Source organism: Myotis yumanensis, unplaced genomic scaffold, assembly GCF_028538775.1.
Source record: "Myotis yumanensis isolate MYYU_CA2020_CCGP unplaced genomic scaffold, mMyoYum1.0.hap1 SCAF_3, whole genome shotgun sequence".
Lineage (NCBI taxonomy): Eukaryota > Metazoa > Chordata > Mammalia > Chiroptera > Vespertilionidae > Myotis > Myotis yumanensis.
This window is the reverse complement of record NW_027223754.1, coordinates 32,162,248-32,183,638: the sequence shown is the minus strand read 5'-3', so window position 1 is coordinate 32,183,638 and position 21,391 is coordinate 32,162,248. Positions and strand designations below refer to the sequence as shown.

The 21,391-nt window shown below is 41.0% G+C and overlaps 1 protein-coding gene across 2 annotated transcripts in view; it reads left to right on the top strand.

The window, feature by feature from the left end:
* The window catches only part of MYO16 (myosin XVI), a 533,335-nt gene that overhangs the window by 441,931 nt on the left and 70,013 nt on the right, over positions 1-21,391 (top strand). For both annotated transcript variants that reach the window (XM_070408604.1, XM_070408603.1), the window contains exons 30-32: positions 1,369-1,615; positions 3,777-4,048; positions 16,001-17,140. In XM_070408604.1, coding sequence (XP_070264705.1) covers positions 1,369-1,615; positions 3,777-4,048; positions 16,001-17,140 — 1,659 coding nt within the window. The remainder of the gene's footprint in view (positions 1-1,368; positions 1,616-3,776; positions 4,049-16,000; positions 17,141-21,391) is intronic.

Sequence of the window (21,391 nt, the reverse complement as noted above, 5' to 3'; positions counted from 1 at the left end):
CCTAGAGTCGTAAGTGCAGTGTTAGTTTTTCTACAGGTTAAATCACAGTCCTATTAACAATATGTGATTGATGTTTTCAAAGAGTGATTCCAGGAGCCTCATAATTTCTGTTATAATCTGATATAATGAAAGATAATAAGTGTGTCCCAAAATGGTCCAGTTAGAGTCAAACCCCAAAATTCTCTGGGGTTTGGACCTCATTCTCTCTTTTTTTAAATATATTTTATTGATTTTTTTACAGAGAGGAAGGGAGAGGGATAGAGAGTTAGAAACATCGATGAGCGAGAAACATTGATCAGCTGCCTCCTGTACACCCCCTACTAGGAATGTGCCCGCAGCCAAGGTACATGCCCTTGACCGGAATCGAACCTGGGACCCTTGAGTCCGCAGGCCGTTGCTCTATCCACTGAGCCAAACCAGTTAGGGCAGGACCTCATTCTTTTTCATTGACTTTAGTCCAGTCTATCAAACAAACAAAAAAAGTGTGGGGGCCTTATCATGATACTAGAAGCCTGTTGCAAGAAGATTCACGCAATAGGCCTTTCTTCCCCTGGCTGCCGGCACCGGTTTTTCTCCGGCACCTGGGACCCAGGCCTTTGGTCCGGCCTCAGCAGAGAAGCCAAGCCTTGAGGATAGGCTTCTCCCCTATGGCCTCAGCAAGGCATGGCTTCTCCACTGCAGCCACAGCGAGGCCTAGCTTCCCTGCTCTGGCCGCAGTGGAGAAGCCAAGCCTCTTCAGTCTTCAGTCTTCAGTCTTCACTCCGGCTGGAGCATTCAGTCTTCACTCCTCGCCTGCGTATGCAAATTAACCACCATCTTTGTTGGGTTAATTTGCATACTCATCTGATTGGCTGGTGGGCATAGCGGAGTGACACCAATTTGCATGTTTCTCTTTTATTAGTGTAGATTACTTGCATGACCTCATTCAGTTTAAGGATTTGTGTCATGCCGAAACTGGTTTGGCTCAGTGGATAGAGCATCGGCCTGTGGACTGAAGGGTCCCAGGTTCGATTCCGGTCAGGGGCATGTACCTGGGTTGCGGGCACATCCCCAGTGGGGGATGTGCAGGAGGCGGCTGATCGATGTTTCTCTCTCATCGATGTTTCTAACTCTCTATCTCTCTCCCTTCCTCTCTGTAAAAAATCAATAAAATATATTTTTTAAAAAAAGGATTTGTGTCTCTAGTGTTATCATGACTAAATTTAGATATTTTTTAATGCAAGATTAGAATGTTTTAGTACATTTTATTCTGAATTAAATATCTTATTTTGTAGTTGCTCAGACATAAATGTACTGTGTTGTGTGGGTCTGGGTTTTTCCGCTTTTGCTTCTCTCCCTGACCCCTGATTGCATTCTTTTATGGGGAAGTTATAAGAGGATTTCTGGCACGCCAGCACTTGCTTCAGAAAAGAAGCATCAGACAGCAAGAGGTCACGTCCATCAACAGCTTCCTGCAGATTACAGAGGACATGGGGCTGAAGACCTATGATGCCCTGGTCATTCAGAATGCTTCAGACATTGCCCGTGAGAATGACCGGCTCAGGAATGAAATGAATGCTACTTACCACAAAGATAAGTTGGAGGCCAGAGGCAAGCAAGAGGAAGGAACCAAAAGGTAAAGGCAGACAGTGTGCAACTTTAATTATCTATGTAATTGATTCAATGGCATCAAGAAAGTTCCGATAGCCCTTAATGCAAAGTTCAATCAAATATGACAGTAATTACGGGAGCTGGCAAGTATGTGCCCATCCTTTATTTGAAACCTCGTAAAAACCAAGAGGATGCTTTTCCTCTGCGTCCTCTTAATGAAATAAATGCTACATGTGTGAGTTTAGTCCAATGAAATAATCATTGCTTCACTTACAATGCTTGCATCAATCACTTCCCTTTCAAGCACAAAGTTTTAAGGCATCTGATATTTCTGTCTTAGCTGGCTTCTCCACATCTTTATACAAGTGCCATCTATACCAGAGTCTCACTCTGAGAAACTTCTGGAAATCTGATTAAAAAAAATGGAGAAGCCACTCTCAAAACAGAAGTAGTGAAACCAATAAATGGTTATACAGATATTTTCCTTAGTAAACTGTCTCATTTTCTTTGCCAATAAGGAAAACTTTGGGGAGGAGACTCTTATTTTATTTTTTATTTATTTATTTAAAATATATTTTATTGATTTTTTACAGAGAGGAAGGGAGAGGGATAGAGAGTTAGAAACGTTGATGAGAGAGAAACATCAATCAGCTGCCTCCTGTACACCCCCTACTGGGGATGTGCCCATAACCAAGATACATGCCCTTGACCGGAATCGAACCTGGGACCCTTGAGTCCGCAGGCCGATGCTCCATCCACTGAGCCAAACTGGTTAGGGCGAGACTCTTATTTTAAAGTTCACTTTGGAGGCGGAAATAGACAAGTGGGGACCACCTGATCCTTCACTTTATCACTCGTGCCTCTCCGTGAAAGATGAGGACTCCTGTGGTTCATAGTCCCCTCCCCGGGAGGGCAGGCACATGGGTCCCTCAGATCCTAATTCACTGTCAAGGAGATGCTTGTGTGTTCCACAGGAACTTGGTAATATCTAGTTCTTTTTCTCACTAAGAACTGACTCCCCTTTGCCTTGACTGCCTATGTCAAATGATTTTTTTATTGAAGTGGAAATGGTAATGTGCCTCTCAGTAAGTAGCTTAAAATATCTCAGTGATTAAAAACTGAAAAAAAAATCCCTTTGTATGGAAAACTGTAATTAAACATTACAAGGAAAACAAATTATCCACTGAGCGCCATGCTTTTATCTTCAGCTAGTTCGTTTTCTACACGGGCGTCGGGCTCTGCCTTGCGGTGGATCCCAGCCCTGTTGGTGTGCTGCCATGCAAAGATATAATTATTAAAACAAATGCTCGGAGACTCCTTGTAAAATGGATGCATTGGCATCTTGGTGCTACATGATTATATTGACATATGAAGCCAGAAGGAATTTTTTTAAAACCAGATAACTATTAATTTTATGTGACTTCCAGAATAATGTTTGTTATTTTCTCTGCTGGAGCTAAACAGCCACCCCAATTTCTCAATTTGATTATGTGTTCATTTGCCTGATGTAAAATTAAGTGAAGAAGTATTTGTCTATTTTTTTTTTGAATACCCACAGTTTACTTGGCATTGGACAACCAGAGGGAGTGACAGAAGAAAAATAATAATTCTGCATATAATTAAATAATTGCCAACGAGGTTTAAATGGTTAGGAGAAAAGAGAGAGAGAGAGGAAAAAAATGTAAATCTTTGATAGTTTTATGTATATGTTGTTTTGCAAGGGGAAGTGGTGATGAACTCCCAGCATTTGATGCATCAGTAACTCTCTATTAAGATGGATTCTCCAGAAATGATCATCCAGATTGAAATTCTGGTTTTCTGATTTGCTTAATAATCAGAGTGTGAAAAATTCATTCAGTGAATGCCTGGTAGAAAATGTAAGCACTCCTTAAGAAGTGTTGCCTTTGTGTGAGTTTATTTTGTTTTGTTTTTTGCTTTTGTTTTCTCAGTGATAATGATGAATCTCCAAGGTGCTCGTTTATCAGAAAGCAGGGGCTGGAAGGATGGGGCGGCTTTCTCTGGATGTGTGGGTCACCAGAGTGCTGCCCAGGCATCCTTCAGCCTCAAGGGGAAGGCTGTTCACCAGAAAGCCTTGATTATGTCTGGTTGAGCAGGTTCATTGTTACCCTCTGAACATAATGCATCCGGGCCTCTCTGGGTGCTGTTTGTGTTTTGTTCCCCTCAAGAACTGAAGACAGGAGTGGACCCAGGCATTTCCACTGCAGCTCCGTCCCAGTCCCCATGGCTGTGGACAGCCTGGTGCAGTCCCTGGCTGGCTCCTCCACCCGGTCTCCTTCTCTGCACTCGGTGTTCAGCCTGGATGACAGCAGTGGCCTCCCATCACCACGGAAACAGCCTCCGCCCAAGCCAAAGAGGGACCCTGCCACGCGGCTGAGCGCCTCCTATGAGGCTGTGAGCGCCTGCCTGTGGGCCGCAGCCAAGGAATCATCGACTGAAGGTTAGCCACAGGGAAGGAGGAAACCGGCTCGTTGGGTTATTGATGCACTGACTTCCGGTTTTTGAGAGCCCCATGGCAGTATTGCTACCCTAATATATTTTTAATAGGAATAAATCCAATTGTTCACTTGCCAGCGGCTCTTTAATGATTAAATATAAATAGTCTGTATTCAAATCTCTAAGCCTCTTAGGAAAAAGCTACTTATATATCATTTCCTTAATTCCCGTTCCCACTTCCACATGAATGAGGAGCTGAGCCTCAAATCAGAGCAATTCAGAACATTGGTCGCCAGTCCATGTGCATTTTTACTAATTTTAGCCAAAAAAAAATGTATCAGGATTCCCTATTATCACAATCCCACTAAAACTTGAGCTTGCTTTATTATGCAGTAAGTGAAACAATTCACACAGATGAGAGTCACGATATGGCAGGATTCAGTTAGTGAAACTTTTGGAACTAAATAATAAAAGTCTCTGCATTCGTGTTCTAGAATTATTTATGCAAAATGGGAAAAGTCACACTTTACTCACAGTCAGGTATCTTGTAGATGAGTTCATGAGACTTATTGCTTAATTATTAATTTTTAGAATTGGGAAAATTAGAGAAAGCGCTTCTTTGCAGAACATTTGTTAATTTCACAGATTTTATTATCACCTACTAAAAGTTAGGTCCTATTCTAGGCTAGCAGGATACACCATCAATGAAACAATCAAAACCACTTTTCCTGGTGGATTTTTCATTTTAGTAGGGGAAGACAAATGGTAAACATAATGAGCTAGCAAAATCCATTGAGTATCTTAGAAGATGTTGCTGCAGAGAAAAATAAATATGGTAAGAGGTGGTAGTGAGTGGGGGGGAGTCAAAATTCAAAATAAAATGACTGTGCAGGTTTCATTAGAAAAATATTATCTGAAGATAAGATGGAACACAATTCTTTCCATAAATAAATGAACCAAAAAAAGCACAAGGAAACCATAAGCTCATCTTATGGAAAAAGAAGGCTGACTCTATGAGCTGTGGAAAATCCATGGGCCAGGAGCCTGGAGCAATGAGTACACCCTAGTTATCTTTCTTCCAAGATCCTTGTGTCAGTCGCTTTAAGAAAGAATAGATTTTTAGAAGAATTTTTAGTTTAAAAAATGTTGCTGTCATAATGTATGAGTCATGCTGCAATAATGCTTAGATGGAGATGGAGGCGAAATTTATAACTTTGGGGAGAAGAATCCAAGTATGTATCTTTAATGTCATGGCAATAAGGACAACAGAAAGTGAACATGACCTTAGGGAAATCCCCTAGAAGAGAGTGTTCAAGCTGGTATAGATGTGAACACAGGACCTCCCTGAAAACATGGTGTATTCCCAATGCACACAAGCTAGAGGAGGCTCCCCTTCTAAAGAAATCAGGGAGCCACTCCCTGAGAAAGTAGACGAGCTCACATTTCCATGATTATTACTTTGAGGCCTCTGTATTTATGGTACAGATTTCAAAAAGGTGTGATTGAAATATGAAGAAAGTTTTTTTGGCATATTGAAATAGGAAGAACAGTATTTAACAGTCTAAGACTAATGAGATGAAGATGTAAAGACTCAAAATAGTATCAGAAATAGAAAAAAAACAATACAAAACAAGGTTGAAAGTTACAGTGTATATAATATAAAGCCCCCTTCAAACTTGAATGCTGCAATCAAGCTCTATAAATTTGAATAAGTATGTCTCAGAATAGCCGGTAAAGTCTAAAAATGCTTTCTCTTTGTGTGCATATTAGGAGACCGATTGCCCTGAAGGTGAGATTTTAGAGTAACCAAGTGCCAAGTAGTCACATCATTGTGAAAGGAGACTATATATATAAATCGAGGTCTCTCATATGAGTAGCAAAAAATGTCAATTAAGAAAAATTATTCAAAAATCATGGGATAAAAATATATATAAAATAAAGTGACAGAAAAAAGATGAATAAAGAAAATGCACGAAAGTCTACAATTGCAAAATTCTGAAACTCCTTACTACTGTAGGGAATCACAAGTCTCTCAAGATTTGCAGTATAAAACACATGATGTGATTTATTAGACTCACAAGATTTTTATGTAAAATTTAATTAGAAATTAATTTCAGCTCACATATGAGTAAGGTGCATGTAGGTGTCTTCCCCATAGATCACAGCACAGTAAGTTCACATACTGGAGGCGTTTGAAAGGGCCAGTTCATAAATAAGTTCCTTTTTTCCTATCTATGATACTTATTCATTTTCACAATTTATGATTCCTAGTCCTGATGACGTTACCTTCATCACCATATCTCCTATGGCTGCAGATGAATTCCCACATTTTAGAATATGTTCTAAATATATATTGAAGAATAAAAAAATTAACCTGCACCCAGCCAGGGTGCTCAGTGATTGAGCTTCTGTTTATGAAGCAGGAGATTATGGTTTGGTTCTGGTCAGGGCACATGCCCTGGTTGTGGGCTCAATCCCCAGTGTGGGGTGTGCAGGAGGTAGCTGATCAATGATTCTCTCTCATCATTAATGTTTCTATCTCTCTCTCCCTCTCCCTTCCTCTCTGAAATCAATAAAAAATGTTTTTTTAAAAATTAACCTACATGTTGGGATCAAGCTGGTGTGCTACTTAGTTGTGTAGCATTAGGAGTCAAGGGCCATTAGAGGGGCTTCGTCACTCAGGCCATGGACTTCTAATCCATAATCACAATGGTGGTGACACTCTTAGTAAAAACCCCACCATCAACAGTGGTTCTGGTCCCTTTTATGCCATTGTGACAGGAGCTCAAAGTGTCCTATACAGTGGCCACTAGTAACTGTGGCTCTTTACATCTAAAGTAATGAAAATTAATACAATTTAAAATTCAGTTATTCAGTCATTAGTCACAGTCTAAGTACTCAACAGCCACTGGTATGGAATTTCCCATCATCACACAAAGTTCTCAGAGACCACTGATTCTAAGAGTTGCATGTCTTTACCACAGGGGCAGTACAGTCAGGCCTCACTTAATGTTGCCCATAGTTCTGTGATGGTAAGCAAAAGGAGGTATAATGAAACCAGTTTTACAATAGGCTAATTGATATAAACAAGAATTAGGTTTCTGTGGCATCTCATCAACTATCAAAACCACGCTGTATGGAATGGCATTCTTTGAGTACCTGCTGTACTGAGTTTTTTTGCACCTAGTAAGATGTCACAAATGTATCCTTCTTCTGCAAAAGCTAAGAAGAAAATCTGATCACTACTTAAAATGCTCTATGAACTCTGGTTTCATAAGAACAGGGACCACAACTGAGATCAGTTTATTATCTGAGCCATTCCTGAGGGCTCATTAAAAATAAGTTTAAGTTCTTTTCTTTTACAAATAAAGCTGCTAATCCATTCAGAAGGTTATAGAATGAATGGAGATCTGATTGGAGAACGAAGAGGAAGAATCTTAGAGAAACCAATAATTAGTCACATTAAAGTCTTAATCTTTGTGACCAGTCTTGATCTTATTAACACATGCCTTTCCTATAGGATTTTATGCAATAATGAGTGGCCATAAAGAGGGGCAGGCGAGAGGGCTCATTTTTTTTTTACTACCTTTGTACCTGAGAATCTTGAAACAATTTTATGGGCCAGTAAATTTTAATGCTTGTTTGCAAACTATTAACAAGCTAGAGCCAACTATTTGAAAGTACTGTTTTTTAAACATCTGGGGTTGGTCTGCAAACAGTGACTAACAAAAGGAGACTAGGGTCCTGGCTTCACTTTCTCTTTGCTAGGGGGCTCCCAGTTCCATTACTTTCTAGAGAGAAGAGTTGATTCTCTACATCCAGACTCCAGACTTTCTCCCAAACACAGTGATGACTAGATGATGAAATGGCAAAAGAAAGGATTTTCTTGGGCAACGGTAGCCTCCATCGTTTTACTCTCTGTGGTATGACCTCCACAGCCACCCTCCCTGCAGACTCCAGCAGCCCATTCCTGATGAATTACACATTGAGGAATCATTTTTTTTTCATTGCCATACAACTCCATTCTCAACAAAATGCAGTTTATAATGTATAGATACAAGAGTGGTTCAGCTGTGGGGCTTAATTTGGAAATAATGTTCTGTTTCTTTTCTTTCTGACTGTCTTATTTATATCTTTATTCTAGACAGCACTTGCCACATGGTAGGCACTCAATAAATACTTACTGAATGAAAACATGAATGTTATAGAAATATATTTCTTTGTGTTGCTTTCATTAAAGCAAAATTAGCTTTCTATCAATAAATTGAAATGGGCACAATTTGGCAAGGTTCACAATGTCCCCTGGAGATTTATCAGATTTGGTTTGTCAACATATTTTTTACCAGAAGCCCCTTTATAATGTTTTTTTTTTCTATTACCCGAAATTTGACAGAAATTAGGTTTTCTGTGAACACTGTCCCAAGAATTGTATTACTGGACATAACAGGAGAACATGACTGCATGTTTTACAATTGATGGTGCATTTTCACATTCAACACATATTAACTAAGTGTATTTCATGAGTTTGGCTCTTCCCTGAAGAGGCCAGTGGGGATGATAAATGGGTAAACAAATTATGAGATAAGCAGAGTAATAGCAAAAAGAACAGGATGGTATGGGACAGAGCAAATGGTTCTAATGCTGGCTGGGAAATGAGGAAGGACCTGGAAGGACATTTAAGTGGCAGTATGCCTGTAGAATGCTGTCCAATGGGTAAAGATGGGATGAGAACAAGGGCTCCTCACACACACACACACACACACACACACACACACACACACAAAGTGATGTAACAAGGTTGGAATATATCAACTCAGTAGGAACCCTTTTTGTCTGGTGGGTAGCTGGTTGTAAGTTGATATCACTTTCACTCATGTATGCAGTGGGCCACCAGGCATTTATTTAGGTATCCTTGATGTCCTGTCCTAGGCACTAAGTTTGCTTTGAAACTAGGCAAAATCACATTAGAAGAATTGGAATACAATGGATACATACACATGAGATACACATGTTTTCTGGTTGAACAAGCCCCTCATTCCTTTTTTCTCATAGGTCAATTATGTAGGTATCTTGTTCTTAATGAGAATGGGGCCAAATAGCCTGTGTCCTGGAGCAAATGGTGTTTTAACAACAAAGCCAAAGGGAAAGTATTTGCACAAGAACATTTTTATCTCTTAACAAGACTTAAAATGACACAAGTCCCTAGATCATTGCCCAGTCACTCAGATAAGAGTCAAGTGTATGAAATGGTGAGTCAGCTTGAGAATGTGGGGTTTAACCCTTAAGTTACTGTTTGAACAGTAAAACTTGCCCTGAAGATGATCTATGACTATGAAATGTCTACCTGATATCTTATTGACATTGTCAAGTATTAGCAAGAGTTTTACTCACAAATCTTAGGGCTAAACATACTGTTAAGAAAACTCTTAATGTAAACCTATTTCTAATGGTCCTCAAATTCATATTTGCAAATGAACTATTAGTATGTACTTTAGCACTTGGGTGGACATACACACACAGGCACAAAGAAATAGCCATAAACCAAATTATTCTTTAATTCTGTAACCGTGGTGTTCTAATTTTAACTTGTGAAGTACTAAGCTTTCAAGTCCCCACCCCCACGGATTATAACTTAGTAATTATGGAATATGACAGGAACTGTGCTATCTACATCCTCAATAAAGCACGTCAGGTGACCTGATATTGCTGAACCCCAGATCATACTCACAGAAACCCTGTTTTATCATTCATGATTAATTTCTGGCTCTGTAGTAATAAGATAATGATGACAACAGCCAACACTTACTGAGTGTTTATAATGTGCTGGGCATTATGCTAAGTATCTTCCATCTTTAGAACTACTCATTGGAATGGGATATCACTGTGACCCATCTATAGATGAGGACACTGAGTCAGGGTGCAGTGGTGTAGCCTGTCACACGTCACTTATCCAAGGCAGTCATATCCTAGAGGCCAGGCTCTTGACTGCCTCCTAACAAAATCTACTACTTTACTTGTAATAGTTTAATTTTAAAGATAAAGCTTTTCTCTGCATCTAGAGAAAACCTTGAGGGAATTTCATATCAGTTATCTATTGTTGCTCAACTACTCACCCCAAACTTGGTGATTTAAATCCAGCACGGTTATCTTCGTACTATCTCTCAGGTTCTGGGTGTGAACGAGGCTCATCTGGGTGGCTCCTACTCGAGGTCCTTTGAAAAACTGCACATGCTGGCTGGAATCCTCTGAAAGCTGGGACCTCACATGTCTGGTACCTCAGATGTCTGGGGGCTAGGGCTGCTAGGGCACCTGTATCTCTAGGCGGTCTCTCCACGTGGTTTGTGTAGCATGGCAGCTCAGGGTAGCTGGACTTCATGGAGAATCAATGTGTCCAAGGCACATGCTTCAGGAAAGAGAGCGCCTGCTATGAACCAGCCTTGGGAGTCATGCAGAATCACCTCCACCACAGTCCATGTGTCAGGCACTCCCATAGGCACATGCAGGCTTAGGGAGGAGAAAGAGATTCCTTCCAGCTCTTCACTGGACTGGAAACACTACGTACTTTGGCCAATTTTTGGAAAATACAAATTGCCTTATCCACCCTCAGGGCAAAAACAGTTCACATCCTTTTCACATACAAGAGGCACTTTCCTTCCTCCCCCGCCCCCGCCCCGCCCAATTGCCCCAATGCCTCATCCCATCACCACACCAAGCTCAGGTGCAATGCCCAGATCTCTTCATCTAAATCAGATTCGAGTATCCTGGCTGCTCGGGTAAGGCTGTTCAGGTGGATAGCTCGCTCCTCCAGTATTGAACATATGGATCTGAAGACCGGGGACCTATTCTCCACACAGCTAACATGCACTGGAGGGACAGGCCCAGGGTGTTCCTGTTTAAAAGGGGGAAAGTTGGGAGGCACACAGCAGGCTCTTTCACGGAACAGTTCTGAACAATACCTGGGCACACACTGCCTGTGCCCTGATTAGGATGTTGTCCTAGTTCCTAGAAATGATTTTCCATGGGTCTTAGGTACATGCTTTGGACTCCTGGCTCACCTGTAAATTGTAATTGCTAATCCACAAGATGTGACATGTTTAGGGCTGGTAGCTTTCTCAGCCTGCTTTCTGCTTATAAAATGTTGAGGCACCAGAGCTTCCTCATTCTGTATTAAGTCTTCTCCTTTCAGTGCAAGATGATCCAATTCCTTTAAAAGCTTTGTGAGTTTCCTGTGAATTTACAATCTACTGCATTATTCAAAAGCCACATCCACAAGTCTCTGAGATAATTATCTTCTTTACTTCAGGCTCTCTGCAAGACTTCTGTGCTGCAATCCACTTACGATTCTTAGAAGTCCTGTGGTTTTGCTCCTTTGAACAGATCCACGAAGCATCACCTTAAATCTTCCTGACGTCTCAATAAAGGGTTTCATAGCCATGATCTTGGCTCCATCTTTAGATCACGTTTTCCTGAAAATGCCCCAGATTTCATCTCTGCTTGAAAGTCATTTCTTCACTTGAGAATTATTTTCCGTGAGGACAGCATGGCAGTGAGAAACCTTTATTTTCAAACATAGGAAGTCCAGCATCCTTTACAGTTAATAGGTCTTTGGCTTGTCTCTTTACTCTCACATTTTACTATAGGCAGCTAGAAGAATCCAGGAGGCAGATTTTACACTCTACCTGAAAACCTCCTTAGCTACATCATTCAGTTCCCTAAGTGCGTGTTTCACTTCCCATATTACTGCAGGTGACAGTGTTGCTAAACTTTCCACAATGGCACCGGAAGGCTCATGTTTCCTCCAGCTTCCTGCATCTTCCTCACCTCCTTTTAAGCCTCACCAAGAGCTTCCGTGAGGATCAACAGGCTTCTGCTAACATTGTCTTCAAGACTCCTTCAATTTCCCAAAGCTACTGCCACCCTTTTAAAGTTTTATTTATAGTAGCACTCCCACTTCCAGGTACCAATATCTGTATTAGTTGTCTACTGCTGTGTAACAAAGCACTCCAGAATTCAGTGGCTTAAAATGACCATGATATTCTTTTTTCTCTCTTATAGTCCTAGTACTTGTCTGGGCTCAGCTAACCAGTGATTACACAGGCTCTCTCACAGCAGTAGTGAGAGTCAGGGGCTGGAATCATCCAAAGACTTGGTTATTAGATTTTTGGTGTCTGGGCTGCGGAAACACAGATAGCTGAGAGCTGAAGCAAATGGAGTCTTCCTCATCACTCTTACCTCTGTATGGTCTCTCTACCTGTTCTCTAGAGCATGGGTGCTTCAGAGTAAGCAGTCTCCTCACATAGAGATCAGGGCCATCAAGATATGTGTTCCACACAGCAAGAGCCAAGCAGAACCATACTACCTGGGATCCAGCCACAGAAAGCAGACAGCAGCCCCTTCCCCATATTTTATTTGTCAGGGCCAGTCACAGAGGCCCTCCCAGGATCAGGGTTCTGAAGAGCATGTGGGACGGAAAATATTGTTGAATCCAGTTTTGGAAAAGACAACCTGCCACAAATCCTTTAAATTATTTAAATCTTCAGAACAACTCTATAATAGCAATGCTAAAATTTTGTTTGGGTCATTAACTTTCTAGGAGAAGCTTATGTTTTAGTATGGTGAAAGCCTTTAGAATAATGCTTATTAATTACAGAATTGTGCATTTTGGGCATGCTCTGCTCTTAAAAGTTGGCTGCTTTTGGGAACTGTGTAGAATACTGGCTCACAAAGATGTCCATTGAGTTAGAAAATTAGCTTTGTTCTTTTCCATTCTCATTTGGATGTCTCCCATTTGTTTCATGTTTCCAGTGCGCCAAAATGTGAGCAAACACTTTACATACAATATCTATTTTATGCCTCTGAGATAATTACTGATCATTTTATGCATGACTATACTGAAGCTTAGAGAGCTTTGCCTAAAACCTCTTTTACTATTATCATTTGCACCATTGCCACCCTCCCCCCACTACACACACACAATTCTGTGAACCCTTTCATGGCCTATTGTTTTTCACTTTTATGGCATATGTCATGTTCTAACATGATCAAGAATTAATTCATCTGTTTAACTTATTTTTTCATTGTCTGACACCTTCCACTAGGACAGAGGAAGGTAGGGAAAATTTTCTCTGTACTCACTAATGTGTTTCAGGAAATACTAGTCAAATGTATGACTCAACAAATGACTGCATGAATGAATGGTCCTGCTGAGATTTGAATCCAGATTTGACTTGGAAACCTTTAAACATATTTTTTTAATTATGGAATTTTGCCTTTTTAAAACTTTTTTTTAAAATTGAATTTATTGGGGTGACATTGGATAATAAAATTGTATAGGTTTCAGGTGTCTACTTCTGTAACACATCATCTGAATATTGTATTTTGTGTTCACCACCCCAAGTCAAGTGTTCTTTCATCACTATTTATCCTCATTTACCCTCCTCTACCTTCCCACAACTCCCTTTCCCACTGGTAATCACCATACTGTTCTCTGTGTCTATTAGGTTGTTGTTCTTGGTTGTTATTGTTGATTTTTGCTTAATCCCTTCACCTTTTCCACCCAGGCCCCAAACTTCCCTTCCCTCTGACAGCTATCAGTCTATTTATTATCTGATTCTCTGAGTCTGTTTCCATTTTGTTTGTTAGTTTATTTTGTTCATTAGATTCCACATATAGGTGAAATCATATGGTACTTGTCTTTCTCTGGCTGGCTTCTGTCACTTAGCATAATACCTTTCAAGCTCTCCATCCATGCTGTTCCAAAAAGATTCCCCTCATTTTTATGGCCAAGTAGTATTTTTTTTGTAAATGTATCACAGCTTTTTTTATCCACTCATCTACTGATGGACACTTGGGCTGCTTCCAAATCTTGGCTATTGTAAATAACACTTCAATGAACTTAGAGGTACATATGTTCTTTTGAATTAGTGTTTCGGGTTTCTTTGAATAAATTCCCAGAAGTGGAAGCGCTGGATCATAAGGCAGTTTCATTTTTAATTTTTTGAGGTAACTCCATACTGCTTTCCCCAGGGTTTAATACTCAAAATTTACTAAAACCTTATAAAAGTCAACACACAAAAAAATCAAATTTAAAAATGGGCAAAAAACCTGACTAGACACTTCTCCAAAAAGGACATACAGATGGCCAATAGACATGAAAAGATGTTCATCAAAGAAATGAAAATTAAAACCACAATGAGATATCACCCCATATCTGTCAGAATGGCTATTATCAGTAAATCAACAACCAAGAAGCATTGGTGAGGATTTGGAGAAAAGAGAACTCTCGTGCATTGTTGTGTGAATGCAGATAGGTGCAGCCACTGTGGAAAGTAGTATGTAGTTAACTCAAGAAATTAAAAATGGAACTGCCTTATCACCCAGCGATTCCACTTCTGGGAATATATCCAAAGAAAGCTTAAACACTAATTTGAAAGAATATATGCACCTTATGTTCATTGCAGTGTTATTTACAGTAGCCAAGATTTTAAAGCAGCCGAAGTGGCCATCAGTAGGTGAGAGGATAGAACAGCTGTGGTCCGTTTACACAATGGAATACTACTCAGCCATAGAAAAGCCTTTAATCTCAGCCATTTCACTTTATTATCTCCTCCAACCTGGGGACATTTACTGATGTCATATGTGCTGTCATGGTGAAAGGAAAATCTGCATGCCTTAAATGACTCAGGAATTAAGAAAAGTTAGATATGTTTCTATCAATAATTCTCACAGTAAAATGCCAAATTAGTAACGTAGTTTAAGATTTTTCAGTTTTGATATTTCAGTAAAGCTTAATGTAATTTCCTAAAATTAACATCTTTTTTCAGAGAAATTTTGTTGATTTAATAAACATGTATTATAATTTATAATAAACTATATTAGAAAATAAATCTTGGAATTTTTTTAAACTTAAATTTCAATAGATGTTTTAAAATCATATCTAAACAGTTTTTCTGCCTCTTTTAAAATTAGTTGTTACTAATATTATGCTGATTTGTTTTTCTAAATATTTCCCTTTTTTCAACTTCAGAAATTTCCACTTTAGAAGTTTATGGTTTTATATATAGTTAATAACATATAATTGATTTGAGAAAAAAAGAGAGGAAGGGAGAGAGAGAGAGAAACATCAATTTGTTTTTCCTTTCATTGGTTGATTCTTTATGTGCCCTGACCAAGGATCAGCCCGAAACCTTGGTGTATCGGTGATGACTGCTCTAACCAACTGAGCTCCCTGGACAGGGCTAGAAGTTCTTAGTCTTAATTTTCCTGTTAAATATGTGTTTCTGTTAAGGATTCAAATATGCTGATTCTTTGTAAAATTCACCCTTGGCATCATTTTGATAACAAAGTTCTTTAACAAAATAATAATCTCTTTATGCATGTAGGCGTTTTGCTTTGTTCATTTCATACCATTTAAATAATCAACTTACTCATTTCCTACAAGAAGCATCCATTTGCCACCGACTAGCTAATTTGCTTGTTCTCCCTAGCTTTCCATGTTCCCATCTCTAAAGCCCCGGGGACCAGTTCAGCCTGTTCTCATGTCACACCTTTATCAGACCCTAAAAATACAGGTGTGGGTAGGTTCCAGCAGCTGCTTGAAGTGTGTTCCCCTGCGGCGTGGCTGTATCCCTGGGCACTTCCTGCTTGCAGGTGGCTGATAATCCCTGGACCCCTTATGGTCCACCTAACGTCTTCCTTCATGATGGAAGTTATCCTCCAGCTCTGGGATCAAAACCCCCTTTCTATTGGCAGTCTTGAGAAGTGTTGGCTGAGCTAGGATCACGGAGGGGTGGGGGGAGGAAGAGGGGGACAGAGTGGGGGATGCAGGCCTTTGTCTCCATCCTTGGGGACTTGCAGGAGCCCAGTGGGCAAGGGCAGCCCCGCCAGCCCCAGTGCTGTGCCGGCTTGGCCCTGCAGTCGCGCTAACACCTCCCATCCTTTGCTCATCTGCCTCCAGTGCTCACCCGGCCCAGACCGCACAGTGATGACTACAGCACCATGAAGAAGATTCCTCCTCGGAAGCCAAAGCGAAGTCCCCACACCAAGCTCAGCGGCTCCTCGGAGGAGATCTCAGGCGCCGGGCCCGGGGCGGTGGGGGTCCCGGGCCCGCGGCACAGAGCAGGGGGCCCACAGTGCGCCCTGGGGGCCATGCTGGGGGTCCCCGCGCCTCCTGTGCCCCCCGCACACTCTGAGGCCGAGACAGAGCCTGAGCTGGAGCCCGTCTACATCGAGATGGTGGGCCACGCGGGCAGCCCGGACCAGGGGGAAGCGGTGTACGAGGAGATGAAGTACTTGGCGCCCCCAGAGGACGGGGGCGCTCAGGTGGTGGGCGCCTGGGCGGCCGTGTCACTCCCTTTACTGTGTGAGCGCCCCAGCCCCTTCACCTTGGAGGAGAGAGACACTGGCTGCCAGACACCAGGGCCCGGCAAAGACACTTGCGACATCCCCGCCCCCTTCCCCAACCTGCTGCCTCACCGGCCCCCGCTCCTGGTGTTCCCCCCAACCCCTGTCACCTGCTCCCCAGCGTCGGATGAATCGCCTTTGACGCCCCTGGAGGTGAAAAAGCTGCCCGTCCTGGAAACCAACCTCAAGTACCCTGTGCAGTCGGAAGGCTCCAGTCCTCTGTCGCCACAGTATTCCAAGAGCCAAAACGGGGGTGGGGACAGGCCCCCGTCCCCCGGCCTGCCTGTGTTCAACGGGTCCCACAAAGTCTCTCCGCCTCCCACGCCGCCGCCTCCTCCCCCTGCGCTGCCGGCCGCTGTCCACCGCCACTTCACCTTCCCACCCGAGGCCGGCGTGGTGCCCACGGGGAAGGCAGCCACAAACCCGGATCTGCCCAAAGTGCAGCAAAAGCCAAACTCTGCTCCCGCAGCGGGTCCCTGCAGCTCTTTCTCCAAGGCTCCGCATTCCCCCGGCAAGGCAGCAGCTAGAGTGGACCATCGGAAGGCCAACTCCAACGCCTCCTCTCCAGTCCCCTACAGCCCCCCTAACTCCAGGCCCCTCAGCAGCCCCCTGGACGAGCTAACCAGCCTCTTTAACTCCGGGAGGAGCGTCCTTCGGAAGTCTGCAGCGGGAAGAAAAATCAGGGAACCTGAAGGTATGCGGATAGAAGCATTTCCCTTTTTTGCTCATTGAGATGGATGGAAGGATGGATGATGGGTGGATGGATGGATGGATGGACAGATGGATGTTGAGGGATGTAGATGTACATGTATACACATATACATATATATGTAATTTAAATCATGCTTGAGGTGATTGTGGTAGTCATTCAGAGAGAAATTTTATGCAACCAACATGGCCAAATAGGCAGGTATAGATATTTCCATTTTTCAGATGAAGGCTCATGATATACAAATACATAGCATGAAAACTGGATTCAGTAAATTCTTATGAGTTGATATGTGTTAGAGCAAGGTTCAATTTTAGCTGCTGTTCATTTTCCCCTCTAACAATACTTCTTTAGACCATGGAATTGGTATTTTTATAACATTATACATTGTCAATTCCCATTTGATTTACATTGCAGTATTGACTCCTGTCTATCCTTCTGTCTTGCTGTCTGTCTCACTTCCACTCCTGGTTTCTGGGATGATTACCTATTCAGTTACTATCTTACATGTGATATTGCTCACATTTATATTGTTTTATATGAATGACTTTCTTCTGCTCATATTCTACCTGAGGAACATTTAACTTGGTTCTACTAAATCTGTGTCTTCTCAGCCTACGGCATGGTTTGCACTGACAGTCCACTCAAGTGTGCTCAATACCATGATGTTGCAGCCTGAATATATATATATTTTTTTGTGTTCATAAAAGCAAAATGTAACTAGCAAAAAATAAAAAGCCAATCACTTGTAAGTAACCACATGCTACTTATTTCAGATGAAGTTGCCTTTATGTGCTAAAGGTTTCATTTTGGCAGATTCTATAAGGGAAGGGGGGCGGGGACATTACCCAAGGAACTTATATGCATACTAGTAGCCCGGTGCACGAAATTCGTGCACATTAAAAGGGAATTAATTAGCAGAGATATTTTAATATTGCTATTTGCCCTTTCTCTATAATAGAAATGTGAGAGATGAAAGGAAATTAGTAAAATGTATATGAAAATAATATATAAATTTATTAATAAATAGTAACAAAAGGCTATAACAACAACAGAGGCATGATATAAAAATGACAAAAACATGATATGAAAACAACAAAAACATGATATGAAAACAACAAAAACATGATATGAAAACAAAAACATGATATAAAAACAACAGTGATGCAAACAATGACTGATAAAGTGATTAAACTTATTCTAATATCTCCCTGTATACCACATTGAGAGTGAAAACACTTTCAGAGTGCTTGACTAATTTCCCTGGTGCTGAAGTATTTAGAACTTTAACTGTAATGACACATGCTCTTCAAACTCTAGAGAAAGCAACATATAACTGACCATGTGAGAAAATGGGTTCAGGTAGGAATATACCTAATCTGTCTAGAGTTTGTCCTTGTGATTTATTAATAGTCATCACAAATGCTAGCATCATGGGAAACCATCATTGAATCAATTTAAATGGGAGGCCAGTGTCAGATGGGGACAAATTAATTCTTGAAATCAGAACAACCTCTCCCTCTGCAGATCCTGTTAATACTTCAGTTTCGATAATGTTAGGTAGTAATCTTTTGATAATAAATCTGGTACCGTTACAAAGACCCCATACTCAATAGCATGATGATTGCACCTACTTTCAATTTTAATTTATGACACGGCATTCCCAAAAGAGTAATACTATTAAGAAATTCGATGGGAAAATTTTTCTTTTCAGCATCATCTGTGGAATCAATGGAATCATCACTCAAATATGTGTGAAAATCTCCATCGAGTATATCCAAAATTTCTTCATTTAATTTTTGAACATGCTCATTTTTTGGACAAAGAATTCACGTTTAGATATATTTTTAATAGTATCTAGATATAGTATTTCCAAAGGTAGCTTCAATAATAGATCCAAAACTGCTATCAAGTTTGCCATCTCCAAGTTTTACTAACCATCCACTATAAGCAGAGTCCTCTGATCTCATATTTGTTGTAAGAGACAACTTTATGAAACATCCCCAAACATTGTAGTATTTTAAACTCGTTTGTACTATGGCCAATCCCATAGCATGCGGTACAATACTGAGACATTGTTGAAAATCCCCTCCAAGAAGGAGAACTTTCCCACCAAATACAACATTCAAACTCATAATTTCTCTTAGTAATCTGTCTATGGCGTTTATAGCATGACTGGATGCCATGGTGCATTCATCAATATTGAGAAGTTGGGCCTTTTTAATAGTTTTAGCAACTTCACTCTTTATATTGAGTCTAGAAATTTAAGTTTCGTTTAATGGAATCGGTAATTTATATTGGGAATGAAAGGTGCTTCTACTGAGAAGTAAATTTGCAGCAATTCCTGTAGACGCTGTGGGTAAAACAGTACCACCACAACCTCTAATATAATGTATTAAAACTTTAAACAGATATGCAGGTGAATAGGATTCCTAGCTGGCAGGCCCCTGACAGCAAGCTGGCCACCTGTCCATTCTGTGAGAAATGGGGCTCCCTCCTCCCTCCTGTCAGGATCCGGGGTACAGGTGAATGGGGTTCCTGGCTGGCAGGCCACTGACAGCAAGCTATCCAACAGTAGATTCTGTGAGGAATGGGGCTGCCTCCTCCCTACTGTCAGGGTCTGGTTTGAAGGCTGGCCACGCCCCCTGTTGGGCCAGACCCAGAGTTCTACCACGCTGTGGCCTCCGCCTCAGCAATCCAGGACTGACTGCTGCTGGTCACTCCTGGCGCTTCGAGGGTGGGTTCTTCCCTCAAGCCTCGTGGGAAACAGCTCAGGGAGGGTGCAGCCCTTGGCAAGGCAACCCAGGACTCAGTACTTCTAGGCTCTGCTCTGAGGGTGGGTTCCTGCCTGAAACCTCACCCTCCAGTAAACAGCTGGGGTAGGGGGCAGTCTTTTCCAAGACGACCCCTGCAGGACTGACTTCCTTTCAGTTGGTTGAGCTTTGGGATGTGATGTTACACCCAGGATTTTTATATAAGTAAATATGCATACCCATGGACACAGACAATAGTGTGGTGAAGGCCTGGGGATGGGGTGGGAGAAAGGTAGAGGAGGTCAATGGGGGTACAAAAAAAAGGGGGGGACATCTGTAATTCTTTCAACAATAAAAATAATTTTTTTAAAAATCCAAGATATAAAATGTAGAAATATGTAGACTTATCTATCTTATACTTTTTTAAGTTTCAAAATAAATCTAAGCTCTTTGGGGGGGGGGGGAGATCTAATCATCTTTCAAAAAAATCATTGTAAGGTTTTTATAGAAATCCAAAATATTTCCCAATGTTCCATATTTTGGGGAAGAATTGCATAAATATACAGCACCTTTTCTTTTTTTGAAAATATATTTTTATTGATTTCAGAGAGGAAGGGAGAGGGAGAGAGATAGAAACATCAATGATGAGAGAGAATCATTGATTGGCTGCCTCCTACATGCCCCACACTGGGGATCGAGCCTACAACCTGGACTTGTGCCCTAACCGGGAATGAACCATGACCTCCTGGTTCATAGGTCCATGCTCAACCACTGAGCCATGCTACAGCATCTTTTCTTTAAAGAAATTGTAGCAAGTCCCTTGAGTTATGATGCTTTAGGTAGATGGCAACTATTAACATCCTCACTTTACAGAAATGGAAAACTTCCAGGTGAAGAGGCTAAATACCTTCCTTAGGGTCATGTGGTAGAATTGGAAGTAAAATTTTGACTTATGTTATAACATTTTATGTGTACATTAGCCTGTTCTTTTTCCTAAAGAAAATACATAAATGTTAGCTTTCATTATTTAATTAGGAAAATTACGTTAGTTACAAAGCTCTAGAAAATTGAGAAAGCAATCTGAATAAGTGAAAAGTAGGTCAAGGCTAAGAACACTTAGCAAATGAATGAATAACCTACTTCCTATTTATTCTTCAGACAAGCTAATTGTTTGTTTAGCTAACAATTTGTTCTTAATTATAGGCCATTAATAAATGAAATTGTCCTTGTAAATAGGAGAATGTTTGAATTTCACAAGTCATATGTTTCATTCCAGGGAACAAAATGGAATCTAAGAGTAAAGCATTAAGTAAACAAATTAGCATTTGCTTTTAGAACTAAAAGTTTATTAAAACCTCATAAACCTCATTTTACTATAGATGGGACTTGGGTAAATTCTTCTTGGCTCTATTTAAGAAAGAGAAGTTAATGCATTTCTAGACAGGCCTCATCACTTGGAAAACCCTATGTTTAGGATTTAGAG